Source organism: Myxine glutinosa, chromosome 13 (assembly GCF_964187855.1).
Source record: "Myxine glutinosa chromosome 13, kmMyxGlut1.1, whole genome shotgun sequence".
NCBI lineage: Eukaryota > Metazoa > Chordata > Myxini > Myxiniformes > Myxinidae > Myxine > Myxine glutinosa.
The window spans coordinates 60,268,489-60,282,491 of NC_136273.1; the positions used below are offsets into that span (position 1 = coordinate 60,268,489).

At 43.3% G+C, this 14,003-nt stretch overlaps 1 protein-coding gene across 6 annotated transcripts in view; it reads left to right on the forward strand.

Annotated features, from left to right (window-relative positions):
* Positions 1 to 14,003, forward strand: part of MCCC1 (methylcrotonyl-CoA carboxylase subunit 1) — an 87,165-nt gene that overhangs the window by 53,265 nt on the left and 19,897 nt on the right. For 4 of the 6 annotated variants that reach the window (XR_013621226.1, XM_068134468.2, XM_078767570.1 and 1 more), the window contains exon 14: positions 3,085 to 3,171. Coding sequence is in view for 5 of the 6 variants with exons in the window: in XM_068134468.2 (XP_067990569.2) it covers positions 3,085 to 3,171 (87 nt within the window). In the remaining variant the exon portion in view is untranslated. Of the gene's footprint in view, positions 1 to 3,084; positions 3,172 to 6,072; positions 8,082 to 14,003 lie in introns of those variants that run through there. The other 2 variants (XM_068134470.2, XM_078767571.1) reach the window with 1 other exon arrangement.

The following is a 14,003-nucleotide window of genomic DNA, read 5'->3' on the forward strand; positions in this document are numbered from 1 at the left end:
TCCACACCCCTTCCGACCTCACTGACTACTACAACCACACTCTCTCCTCGTGCCTTGACCAGCTTGCACCTGTAAAAACCAAAACAGTTTCTTTCACCCATTCTGCTCCCTGGTTTACCCCTGAACTCCACCTGATGAAAACTCGTGCTCGCCAACTTGAAAGACTCCGCAATAAAACGGGTCTCACAGTTCACTCCCAAGCCTACAAGGACCACATACAACACTACAAAGATGCCCTCTCCCGCGCCCGCTCTGCCTACTACTCTCAAATTATCCACTCTGGCTCCGGAAACCCAAAAGCACTCTTCTCGACAATAAACAAACTCCTCCGCCCCCTGAACACCACCACCCAGTCATTCACAGTAGACAACTGCATCTCCTTCCTCTCTTTCTTCCAACGCAAAATTGACAACATCTACAACAGCTTGACCACCGCCGCACCCGCTCCCCCTCCAACCACCTGCCCCCCCTTGTCCTGCCATCCCCTGTCTCGGTTCTCCCCAATCTCCCCTACTGACCTCTCTGAACTCCTCATAGGAATGAAAACTGCCACCTGCACTCTTGACCCCATCCCCTCCAGCTTTGTCAAAGCCTCCCTCCCTGCTCTCTCTCCACTTATCATTGCAACAATAAACTCCTCCCTGTCTACAGGCATCGTCCCACCTTCCCTCAAAATTGCTGCTGTTACCCCCATTCTAAAAAAACCTGGTCTAAACCCTGACACCCTAAACAACTTCAGACCCATCTCCAACCTACCCTTTCTGTCAAAAGTTTTGGAACGCGCTGTAGCCACTCAACTCAAACATCATCTCTCTACCAATAACCTGTATGAAACATTCCAATCCGGATTCCGCTCCAACCACAGTACTGAAACTGCTCTCCTCAAAATCACCAACGACCTTCTCCTCTCCTCTGACGCTGGCAACCTCAACATTCTCGTCCTCCTCGACCTCAGCGCTGCCTTTGACACCATCGATCACACTATCCTCCTCACCCGACTTGAATCCACCTTTAACGTTACCGGCACTGCCCTCTCTTGGATTAAATCATACCTCTCTGACAGATGCCAGTTCATCTCCATCAATAACTGCAAATCCCCCACTGCTCCCCTCCCCCAAGGTGTCCCCCAAGGTTCAGTTCTTGGCCCCCTCCTCTTCATCCTTTACCTGTCCCCGCTCGGTCACTTAATCCGCCGTCATGGTCTCCAATTCCACTGCTTCGCCGATGACATCCAGCTTTTCATCTCCACCAAGTCCGTCTCCACCGACACCCACTCTATCCTGACAAACTGCATCACTGAAATAAAATCCTGGCTTCAAATCAACTTCCTCAAGCTTAACTGTGATAAATCTGAAATAATCATCATTGGCCCAAAAACGCTCACAAAATCCACCCATAACTTTGCCCTCAACATCGACGGTATCCCAGTATCCACCTCCCCTCACATCCGGAATCTTGGCGGCATCTTTGACCAAACCCTTTCCTTCGACAAATACACTAAACAGATCACAAAGTCAGCCTTCTTTCACCTGAAAAACATTGCCCGTCTCCGCTTATCCCTCTCCTCCACGGCCGCAGAAACCCTCATCCACGCCTTCATCACCTCCCGTCTGGACTACTGCAATAGCCTCCTCTATGGTTCACCCTCAAAAATCACCAATAAACTCCAATACATTCAGAACTCCGCTGCCCGTCTACTCACCCATTCCCGGACCCGTGACCACATCACCCCCGTCCTTTACAAGCTTCACTGGCTCCCCATCCCCCAGAGAATCCAGTACAAAATCCTCCTCTTGACATACAAAGCCCTCCATAACCTGGCCCCATCCTACCTGGCTGACCTCCTCTCCAGACACACTCACACCCGCAACCTCCGCTCTGCTGGTACCAACCTCCTGACCCCCTCCATCTGGACCAAATTCAGATCCTGGGGGGACAGGGCCTTCTCCATCGCTGCTCCCACCCTCTGGAACTCACTACCTCACACCATCAGAGACTCCTCCTCACTCACCACATTCAAAACATCACTAAAGACCCACCTGTTCAACACTGCATTCAACATTCAACCCACAGCATTTAACCCCTGACTATCTCTTCTCCTTCTCCCTCCTTTTGCTTTAAATATTTCCCTATTGATTCTTGTCTTTTTGCAATTGTTGTTTTCATGTATTGTTATGCATTATGTTTGCCACTCTGTCAAAGTGCCTTTGGGCTTCTGGAAAAGCGCTATACAAAATAAATGAATTATTATTATTATTAAATGTAAGGTGTGCACAGAAGGAACTGCAGATGGAGGAAATGTTGAGTTGGATCTTGGAGACGGTGTGAAGCTGGAAGGTGTGAAAACATTTTACTACCTCGGAGATGTGCTGAATGGAGAAGGTGGATCAGACTCGGCAACGGTTGCTCGAGTGAGATGTGCATGGAAGAAGTTTCGGGAACTGAGTGGCGTGCTGATGAGGAGGGGAGTGTCGTTGAAGCTGAAGGGAAAGGTGTATGCTGCATGTGTGAGAAGTGTTATGATTTATGGGAGCGAGACATGGGTCATCAATGTAGAGCAGCAACGAAGGCTGGAAAGGGTGGAAATGCGAATGGTTCGGTGGATGTGTGGAGTATCGTTGAGAGAGAGGAAGACAAAATAATGAATTGCGAAAGATGATGGGAATAGAGCCTGTGATTGATGCTGTGAAGAGAAACAGGTTGAGATGGTTTGGTCATGTGTTGAGGAAGGATGAAAGTGACTGGTTGAGAAGAGTGATGGAAATGAATGTAGAAGAAAGTCGAGGACGGGGAAGACCGAGAAAGACTTGGCTGAAGATGGTGGAAGAAGAAATGCGGGCAACGGGGTTGACAAGGGGAGATGCAGAAAATAGGGCAAAATGGAGAAGATTGTCATGGGGACCGCAAGGCTAACCCCCGCTCTCGCAGGGAAAATGGCCTTAAAATGCATGTTGTTTGTTGTTGTTGTTGCCCGATGGTACTTGTATCTCACCTTCCCTGCACAATTGTGAAGTTTGATAGGGAATCAAATTAATGCGATCCTCCGCTATGGTTTTCCAGCTTCATTGGTGTGGCCTGTTACAGATTATGTGTCTCCTTTTGATTGTGGATCTGGACGGCGATTGAACAGCAAGCAAACTCGCCGCATCGCGCTGCAGGACGGAGACACCCGTGAGTGTGAAATCAATGATTACTGTGCTTGTTGTGGTTTGTGAATGTTGTGGTGGCCATAATTATTCTTAACATCGTGTGAATTATTTTACAATTACCATGGTTACAGGGGTCGAATATGTTTTGTTAATGTCTCCTTCAGCTTGTGATCTAAGCCATTTTTAGCAGGATTTCCTCCGGGGTTTCAAGCAGGTGGTGCACCATAATCTCGCGTCAACCTGCATCCCTACCTGTGATCTTTTATACCACCATCTCACGTCATCCTCCATCCCTACCCAGGATCTTTTCTACCACCATCTCATGTCATCCTCCATCCCTACCTCTTGGTCCTTTATACTTCCATCTCGTGTCATCCTCCATCTCAATCTGTGGTCTTTTATACTACCATCTCACGTCATCCTCCATCCCCACTTGTGGTCTTTTATACCACCATCTCACGTCATCCTCCATCGCTACCTGTGATCTTTTATACCACCATCTCATGTCATCCTCCATCCCTACCTGTGATCTTTTATACCACCATCTCATATAATCCTCCATCCCGACCTGTGATCTTTTATACTACCATCTCATGCCGTCCTCCATCGATACCTGTGGTCTTTTCGACCACCATCTCATGCCATCCTCCATCCCTACCCAGGATCTTTTCTACCACCATCTCATGTCATCCTCCATCCCTACCTCTTGGTCCTTTATACTTCCATCTCATGTCATCCTCCATCTCGACCTGTGGTCTTTTATACTACCATCTCACGTCATCGTCCATCCCTATGTGGTCTTTTATACCACCATCTCACGCCTCTGGAGCAAACTCCCCCACTCTCTTCAATCCCACTCCTCCCTCCAGGTCTTTAAAACAGCTGTTCACCACCATCTCTTATCTTCCCCCATCCAAAACCTTGATCTTTTCTACCCCTGCTAATTTTCACACCAGATTCACTTTTTTGAAATACCAACTTCCTTCCCGGAAGTCCTTGCAGTGTCCTTGTGTTTTATACTTCTCCCACCCCTCCCACCCTTCCCACGCCTCCTCCCCCCAAGCCCTCCCACAGATCTCCCGATGTCCCTGCTCTCAAATGTTGTGTTTGTGTGCTTCCACTTCTCTCCCCATCTTGTCTACCGATACCCTTATTATATGTTTTGTGTGTCTGTTTGATTTTTTGTGTGATAAATGTTGGCTCTTTCACGAGCCTCGATCCTGTCTACCAAAAAAATACAAATCCCTACCTGTGGTCTTTTATACCACCATCTCATGTCATCCTCCATCCCGACCTGTGGTCTTTTATACCACCATCTCACGTCATCCTCCATCCATACCTGTGGTCTTTTATACCACCATCTCATGTCATCCTCTATCCCTACATGTTGTCTTTTGTACTACTATATCATGTCATCCTACATCCCTACCTGTGGTCTTTTATACTACCATCTCACGTCATCCTCCATCCCTACCTGTGGTCTTTTATACCACCAACTCACGTCATCTTTCATCCCTACCTGCGGTCTTTTATACTACCATCTCACGTCATCCTTCATCCTTACCTGTGGTCCTCCACCATCCCTACCTGTGGTCTTTTATACCACCATCTCACGTCATCCTCCATCGTTACCGGAGATGTTTTATACTACCATCTCACGTCATCCTACATCCCTACCTGTGGTCTTTTATACCACCAACTCACGTCATCTTCCATCCTTACCTGTGGTCTTTTATACTACCATCTCACGTCATCCTTCATCCTTACCTGTGGTCCTCCTCCATCCCTACCTGTGGTCTTTTATACCACCATCTCACGTCATCCTCCATCGTTACCGGAGATGTTTAAGACTACCATCTCACGTCATCCGACATCTCTACCTGTGGTCTTTTATACCCCCATTAACTCTTTTTGCTTGTAGGTTATTGTGTCTGCACCCCTCTATCTCCCCTCCCCTCTCTCTCTCTCTTTCTCTTTCTTTCTTTTCCCGTTCGTTCATTCCCCTGCTTGTTATATTCAACTATAGCCTCTCTATCAGTTTCTTGCCTTTTTACCGTCTGTCTCCTCGTTCTTCTATGAGCCTCAATGTTTCATAAATAATAAATAGATATTGTATTTCATGATGCGCTCGATTAAGAGTGAGGCATTAATCCCTGTCAGTAGATAAATATATCTTAATCGACAAAGAAATCTTTGCAGGTAAATAAATATATAGCTTTATACAGTTGTGGCCAAAAATATTGGCACCCTTGCACTTTTTTCAAATAATGCACCATTTCTTCCAGTCCCGGTCAATCGCTGAATTAACGCCAGGGGGGTTGACTCAGCCTGTCATCCTTCCGAGGTCGGCAAATTGAGTACCAGTTCACTGGTAATTCCCTGCTTGTCGTTAAAGGCGGCAAAAAGGGTTGGCGTCAGGAAGGGCATCCAGCCGTAAAACATTGCTTCAAAAAGGGGACCGAAAAACAACAACAACCACAGTTCCCGAAAAAGGCCAACCCCCGCTTGCGGGGAAAAAATGGCCTCTAAAGGTGGTTTATACAGTTGTGGCCAAAAATATTGGCACCCTTGCACTTTTTTCAAATAATGCACCATTTCTTCCAGAAAATTGTTGAAATTAAAAAATATTTTGGTATCCACACATGTATTTCTTTGGTTTGCACTGGAACAAAACAAAAAAGCTGAAAAAATTTCTAAATCCTAGCTTATTCCACACAGAAATCCGAAAATGGCCTGGACAATATTATTGGTACCTTTTAGAAGTTGTTCGAAATAATTCGATTTCAAGCAGGTGATTCTCATTTGCTTTGGAATTGAACTCACCGATGGTGAGTTTCAGGTGCCTGCAATATAAAAATCACTCATTCAACCAGTTTGAATGGAGAAAAGGAGTCATTCTGTTGTTTTGTGTCTCTGTGTGCAGCAGTGAGCATGGAGAAAAGAAAGAAAACCAGAGAATTTTCTGAGGAGGTCGGACACAAGATTGTAGCCAAGCATGGACAATCTCAAGGCTACAAGTCCATCTCCAGAGAACTTCATGTTCCTGTGTCCACCATACGCAACATTATCAGTTTAAGGCCCTTGGCACTGGAGCCAACCTCCCTGGACGTGGCCACTTGATTGAAGATTGCAGAGAAGGATTGTTTGAATGGTGGAGAAAGCACCTTGATCAACTGCCAAACAGATTCAAGCTGACCTTCAGACACAAGGTACATTAGTTTCAACTCGCACCATCTGTCGCCAACTCAATGAAAGGGGGTTCTATGGTAGGAGACCCAGGAGGATTCCACTGCTGAGAGAGAGAGACACATAAGAAAGCCTGACTGGAATTTTCCAAAATATACCTGAACAAGCCAAAATTCTTCTGGGAGAATGTCCTGTGGACAGATGAGACCAAATTAGAGCTTTTTGGTATAGCACATCATCTCTATGTTTACAGAAAACAAAATTAAGCCTTCAAAGAAAAGAACACCTTCCCTACAGTCAAACATGGAGGAGGTTCAGTGATGTTTTGAGGTTGCTGTGCTGCCTCTGGCACTGGGAGCCTTGAATGTGCATGGCATCATGAAATCAGGAGATTACCAAGGCATTTTGGAGCGCAATGTTCAACCCAGTGTCAGAAAGCTGGGTCTCCGTTGAAGGTCATGGTTATTGCAGCCGGACAATGACCCCAACACACTTCAAAAAGCACCCAGGAATGGTTCAAGACAAAACGCTGGACTGTTCTGAAGTGGCCAGCAATGAGTCCAGATCTAAATCCCAATGAACACCTGTGAGGAGATCTGAAAACAGGTAAACAGCAGTTGGGAGAAGGCACCCTTCAAATCTGGGAGAACTGGAGCAGTTTGCACAAGAAGAGTGGCCAAACCTCCAGTAGAGAGGCGTAGGAAGCTCATTCATGGCTATAGGAAGTGCTTGACTGCAGTTATTTTGTCCAAAGGCTGTGCTACCAAATATGAAATCAAGGGTGTCAATAATTTTGTCAATGCCATTTCTTTTTATGTTCTGATTTAAAAGGATATACTGTATTAGGTTCTGAATCAAAAATAAAGGTTCTGTAATATTAACAGTGAAATAAAGAATTGTGGAGACCAAATACTTTTGTCAATTTCAACTTATGTTTTGAAAAATTTGAGTTATTTCAAAAAAGTGCAAGGGGTGCCAATATTTTTGGCCACGACTGTAAATAAATAAAGTGTGTTGCACTATAGCACAGATCGCAGGTAAATATCTTTACAGGTTCTTTATCCTTTTAAATGCTGTGTGTTAAGCAAGGAAGCAACACATACTATTTCAAAAGTCTTTAGTATGACTCGGCCGGGGTTAGAACCACCGCCCTCCCAGACTCAGAGCCGACACTCTAACCATTACATTACCAAGTGTGGTTACACCACATCATTGTAATTTCAAAACTTTGGCTAATTTTGTGATTCGGTTATTTTTGAGTTTTCTCAAAAGGATTTCCTTCTTGCTGCTATAATGTTTGCCATTGTGATTAGTCATTGTGCTTTCACGTATGTTGTCAAATGTTAAAACGTTTACCTTTTTCACCCAAAGATGAATATTTTATTTTACCTTTACATATACTGTACTGTATCCTATTATTGAATTATTTGATTGCTCTTCAGTTTTTACTTCAATCTCCACAGGCATCGTCATGTCAAATCATTATTGCAGAGTGAAAAAAACTTTGTTTTTAAGTTAAAAGGTGCCATAGGATGACTGTTGAACCAACGTTTGACTTGTAGAAACTCAAAACACTTGGTGTGGACTACAGTGCCTTCAGAAAGTATTCACACCCTTTGACTTTTTTTTACATTTTGTTGGGTTACAGCCTGAATTTAAAATGGATTAAATCTAAATTTTTTGTCAATGATCTACACATAATAATACCCCATAATGTCAAAGTGGAATTTGTTTTTTTAAATAAATTTTTACAAAATAATTAAAAATGAAACACAGAAATATACAATTGACATAAGTATTCAACCCCCTCAGTCAATAGTTAGTCGAAGCGCCTTTGGCAGCGTTTGAAGCTTCAAGTGTTCTTGGGTATGTCTGTATCAGCTTTGCACATCTGGATTTGGGGAGTTTCTCCCATTCTTCCTTGCAGATTTGCTCAAGTTTGGTCAAGTTGGTTGGGGAGCATCATTGAACAGCAATTTTCAAGTCTTTCCACAGATTCTCAATGGGATTCAAGTCTGGGCTTTGGCTAGGCCAACGCAAGGACTTTCACGTTCTTGTTCTGAAGCCATTCCATTGTTGCTTTGGCTGTATGATTGGGGTCATTGGCCTGTTGGAACGTAAACTTCGCCACAGTCTAAGGTCTTTTGCACTCTGAAGCAGGTTCTCCTCAAGGATTTGCCTGTACCGGCATTCCTCTAGTTACATCTAGGCTCCGGGCCAGGTATGGTCCATCTGCACCCCCCCCACAACTCTCCGACCCTGGGTTTTTCTGAACCATTGGGGTGTCCTGGGGTGGAAATCAACTGGTAACAGTAAATAAACTTGGACTCACTACCCATTTGGTACCTATATTGGATGGTACCCTCAAAACAGCATATTTTTAAATCCGCGTTGCGCCATATTCGACACACGTGTTCTTTTGGTATTTGTGCCTGCTAATATTAACTCAGAATAAAAAGTTATATACCAAAAGAAAGCTGTTCATCTACTGATCATCATAGAATATTGACACATTACTTATAATGGTACCTTAATGGTCATAACTAGTGCTGAATAGCAGTACCCCACTTTAACGTAACATAATTCGGTATCGACCGTACTATTTCATCTTACACACATAATATGAACACATTACACCTGATATGCTTACATATATATTTTATTGGCTTTCTCCTGTATATCAGCTTTAATTTGATACCAGATACATCCCCATAGCTTCAATTCTCTTTTTTATACAGCGTGTCAAAGATACTACCGGTATGGGGTGATATTGTAGGCGATGCTGCATTTGTCAATTTACAAATGCTGCCACGTATATCATGTACATATATGTTGGACACATGACAAAATCTATGTATTGTTAATATGTGTTACTTAATATATTGTTGTATTGATGTATCACTGTAGTTTATTGCAGGAATTTTGACGAAAATGGCATGCAGATCCTTCCATGTTTGTATCCTGCGTAAATTGAGATCATCAGATTGTACAATTATGTTATTTAAGTGTCTCTTACAGCGACAGAACGAGTCAATTAGTTAAGTTAAACACCTTTTTTTACATAGTTAAGTATGCAATATAAGATATTTTTTATAATTAAGATGCAATTTATAATAATTATTCAGCTTGGTACTTACCAATATTTTGATGTGTTTTGCAGGTGAAGTAACAACGCTAATATGGAACATCCGGCGCGAGCGAAACGTACACGTGAGAGTGAACAACCACCCATTGTGTGCATAACTCATGTAAAGGGACTGAGCTATGGAGAGTTGCACTTGTTATCTGGACTCAAAAATTCTGAGAAGAAATTGGCCAAGCTGCAGGAGGTCAAAGAAAGACGCCTTGCACAACCCCCACAGTCTCCGCATATGATGAAGGACACATGTGATTTGGTCCCTGAATCTCTGGCCAAACACCATGGTTTCCACTGGGAGTGTTACAAGCGTTTCACGATGAACTTAGACAGACTGAACCCTCCTACTGCAGGTACATCTGAAACAACTGGTGCCACAACTCAGCGGATGGCCCGTACTAGTTCTGGTGACAAGATCATATTTAAGCCAGACTGTATCTTCTGTTCTTCGGAAAGTCGTAAAAAAGTGAAAGTGCATGGCAGTTGGACTACCCAGGGGATGAGCCAGTTCGAGTATGAAGGCTGGAAGCCGGTACTGGAGATGGCTGAAATGAAGCAAGATGAAACGCTCTTAATGAGGATCCGAGGCCATGATCTTTTTGCCTCTGAGGCAAAGTTCCACAAAACTTGCCGTATGAAATATATGCAAAAGCCAGAGAAATGGCGCAGTACTGACGAAGAGGCACAGCACCATCAAGGAGAATTAGAAGAAGCCCACAGACAGGCATTCGATGTGGTATGTGATGCCATTGAAAGGGATGTGTTAATGGCCAAGAAGATAATGAAACTATCCGACCTGAGGCAAATGTATGTCATTAACCTGCAAACCAGCAAATATGCGAATCCTGACTACCGAGCCAGCAAACTAAAACTGAAGCTTGAAAACCACGAGCCTTTCAGGGAGAGACTATCATTCTGTGATCTGGGAAAGTCCTACATAATATTCAGCACTGCAATTGACGTCCAGACAGCAGTGAAACAAGCCTTCAAATTGGGATCAAGAGATATGCTTGAGAGTGCAGGTAGCCATTTACGACTGTCAATTCTGGATGATTTCTCGAATGCCCCAGAACTGAAATGGCCACCAAGTCCTTCTGATCTCCAACAAATGGACGATGTTATACCAGATTCACTCAAGAAGCTGCTATGCTACATCATAACTGGAACAACATCAGCAAGGTCACAACGAAGCCAGCGATTAGTTCAATCAATCGGCCAAGATATCTGTCGCGCTGCCACCAAAGGCTCTTGGAAGCTTCCAAAACACATCATCATGTGCACGTCCCTGAGACATCTATACAGAAGTGAAAAGCTCATAACCCTTCTTAATAGAATGGGACACTGTGAGAGTTATTCATTTTCACTTGAATTGGAGACTGCACTGGCCGAATCAGTGATGAAGTCATCGACACAACTCTCCAACCAAATCATCAGGTCACCACGAGAGCCGTCTGTCTTCCACTCGGAGTTTGACAATTTCGACTCATTGGTGAATGATCTGACAGGAAAAGGTTCTGTTCGTACAGCACACGGGATCATGATGCAAGAAGTCAGTGATGATCATGCCGCATCTGGTCCAGCAAGGCCAACTCAAGTTAGGACCAAACGGCGTTCTCTGCAGTTGACGGAAGCAACCATATTACCTGACTGCTATGTGACCAAAAGACAAAGCCCGAAACTTCAAGTAAAACAGCTTCAATATCCAGGATCTGTAGGAGAAAGAGGAACATCGACCAAACTCCAGACTCTGTGGATCATGATCCGTCTCAAGGCAGAAACACAACAACAAGTTCCTGGTTGGACCGGTTTCATCTCAGAGACAGGTGAAATACCAAAGAAGCTCACAACGATAGACTACTATCCCGTCATCAATCAACCAATTACCGAGTACAAAACTGTCCAGGAATGCTTGCGTGCTGCTGAAGAGGCCACCAGAGAAGTTGGCCAGCCTTATGTCATTACCACATTCGATTTGGGGGTATGCATGAAGGTATTCCCCCTAGTATGGAACTCCCCCGACAAGTACGAAAGTCACATCATTCTAATAGGCACCTTCCACCTTGTTTGTGCTTACATGAAAATGATGGGTAAGAAGATGGCTGGGTCTGGTCTGTCAGATATCCTCCTGGAAGCAGGATTGATCGGTAGTGGATCTATCACAGGTGTGATGTCGGGAAAGAATTATGACAGAGCGTTACACTGTCATAAACTTATGCTGGAATGCTTGGAGAGGCTTCTCTTGGCGGAATACCTCAACGAAACTAATGCTGATGACCTGTTCGCGTCCCTCCCTGACGACTCAACTAGAAGACTGCAAGATCTTGTTGAATCCCCCAGTCAAATGACCTTAGAAGCTGTCTCGACGGATGAACTCATCATGAAGGTCATAGATAACTATGATACATTTCGACAGAGTGTAGCAAAGGGACGATTGGGGAAAACTGCTGAGCTCTGGGTGTCGTACATGGACCATGTACGTCTAGTCCTCTCACTCCTTGAAGCTGTAAAGACTAACAACTTTGTCTTGTATGTTGCGTCCATCAACGGTATGACTCCCCTCTTCTTCAGCTTCGGTGGCCAAAACTACGCCAGGTATTTGTCGTATTTCTCCATCTTCTTAGCCAACGTAGATAGCTCGCACCCGGGAGCTTTGACCCTCATTCGACGAGGAGCAATCAGTGTTGCTCACTCCTTTATCCCTGGGAATCGCTGTGCTGTTGACAAGACAATGGAGGAAACCTTCATGAGACATGCAAAGTCTCATGGTGGTGCTGGTGCGGGTATATCTGGACTACTCACCAATTACCAGGCATATCAGAGGTGGGTCCGCACCCTTCACGAAAGGTCTCTCTACGTTGATGCATGTCTTGGTATGGCTCACATGACAGACAGCGGACAGGACACTAAGCATCGTGATGTACGTCCCAGAGAGGTGAGAAAAGGAGAGAGGTTGGTGAAGAAGACCATGGATGCGGTATGGTTAACTGAGTGTACGACATACATATGTAATTGTAGGGATAAAACTGACTGTTAATATTATTATGATATCTGTTGTTGAGCAATAATGTTTGGTTTATCATCAAAATATTCGATACTAAAAATTTTTTCAATGGGATGTTAAAATTTAGTTTCAAATAAGAAATATTTTTACTTTTACAGTAAATATTCGAGCATTACATTGTTACTGTTCTGTGGAAGGTGTTTGACCCAGTGTATGAATATTAATATGATGATATTAAAAACTACTGTGATTAATAAACAAGTTTTTCTTGTTTAATATGTTAATAAGATGGCAGTATGATTATGATATTCGATTATGAATGACATTTATAAGTGTAATAGGCAGTTCTTTTGAATATAGACAAAGACTGTTACCGAGATTATATGATTCATGGTTCCCGCGAAACAGGTAGTATCTTTGACACGCTGTATAAAAAAGAGAATTGAAGCTATGGGGATGTATCTGGTATCAAATTAAAGCTGATATACAGGAGAAAGCCAATAAAATATATATGTAAGCATATCAGGTGTAATGTGTTCATATTATGTGTGTAAGATGAAATAGTACGGTCGATACCGAATTATGTTACGTTAAAGTGGGGTACTGCTATTCAGCACTAGTTATGACCATTAAGGTACCATTATAAGTAATGTGTCAATATTCTATGATGATCAGTAGATGAACAGCTTTCTTTTGGTATATAACTTTTTATTCTGAGTTAATATTAGCAGGCACAAATACCAAAAGAACACGTGTGTCGAATATGGCGCAACGCGGATTAAAAAATATGCTGTTTTGAGGGTACCATCCAATATAGGTACCAAATGGGTAGTGAGTCCAAGTTTATTTACTGTTACCAGTTGATTTCCACCCCAGGACACCCCAATGGTTCAGAAAAACCCAGGGTCGGAGAGTTGTGGGGGGGGTGCAGATGGACCATACCTGGCCCGGAGCCTAATCCATTGATTTACGCTTTTTCCGGTTCAACGCCATGGAAGAATTAGGGAACACTTTTTGATTTATACCTGCGATATTCGGTTTAATGCCTTTTAACACCTTTAATATTTATATTTAAATTAATGGGGGAAAACCACTTTTTTTTTTTTTTTACTCCTTTTTGCGGTTTTACACCTTTTTGATTTACACCCTGCTTTCCAGGAACGCATCCTGGACATAAATAGAGGAATACCTTGTAGCCTTCAAGACAACCCATGCTGCCCTTCCTGGTCCAGTGATTAAGGGTGTCCAAATTAAAGATGAATTTATCTTTAAACAACAACTCTACACGATGCGTCACTCTATATAATAATATGTTTTTCAGTCTTTCTGTCATCTCGCGAGATTGTTTATTAATTGTTGTTTCATCTTTATTTAATTTAAACGTTGTGCCAATATTCTAATTTGCATCACAGAAGTTAATTAATTTAGTATCCTTTTTATGTTTTTATTTGCACATCAAGACCATTGGTAATGAGGTGGTAATGTAAGAATGCTCACTTGCTTTGAAGAATGGGAAGTAAAGGGGAATTGT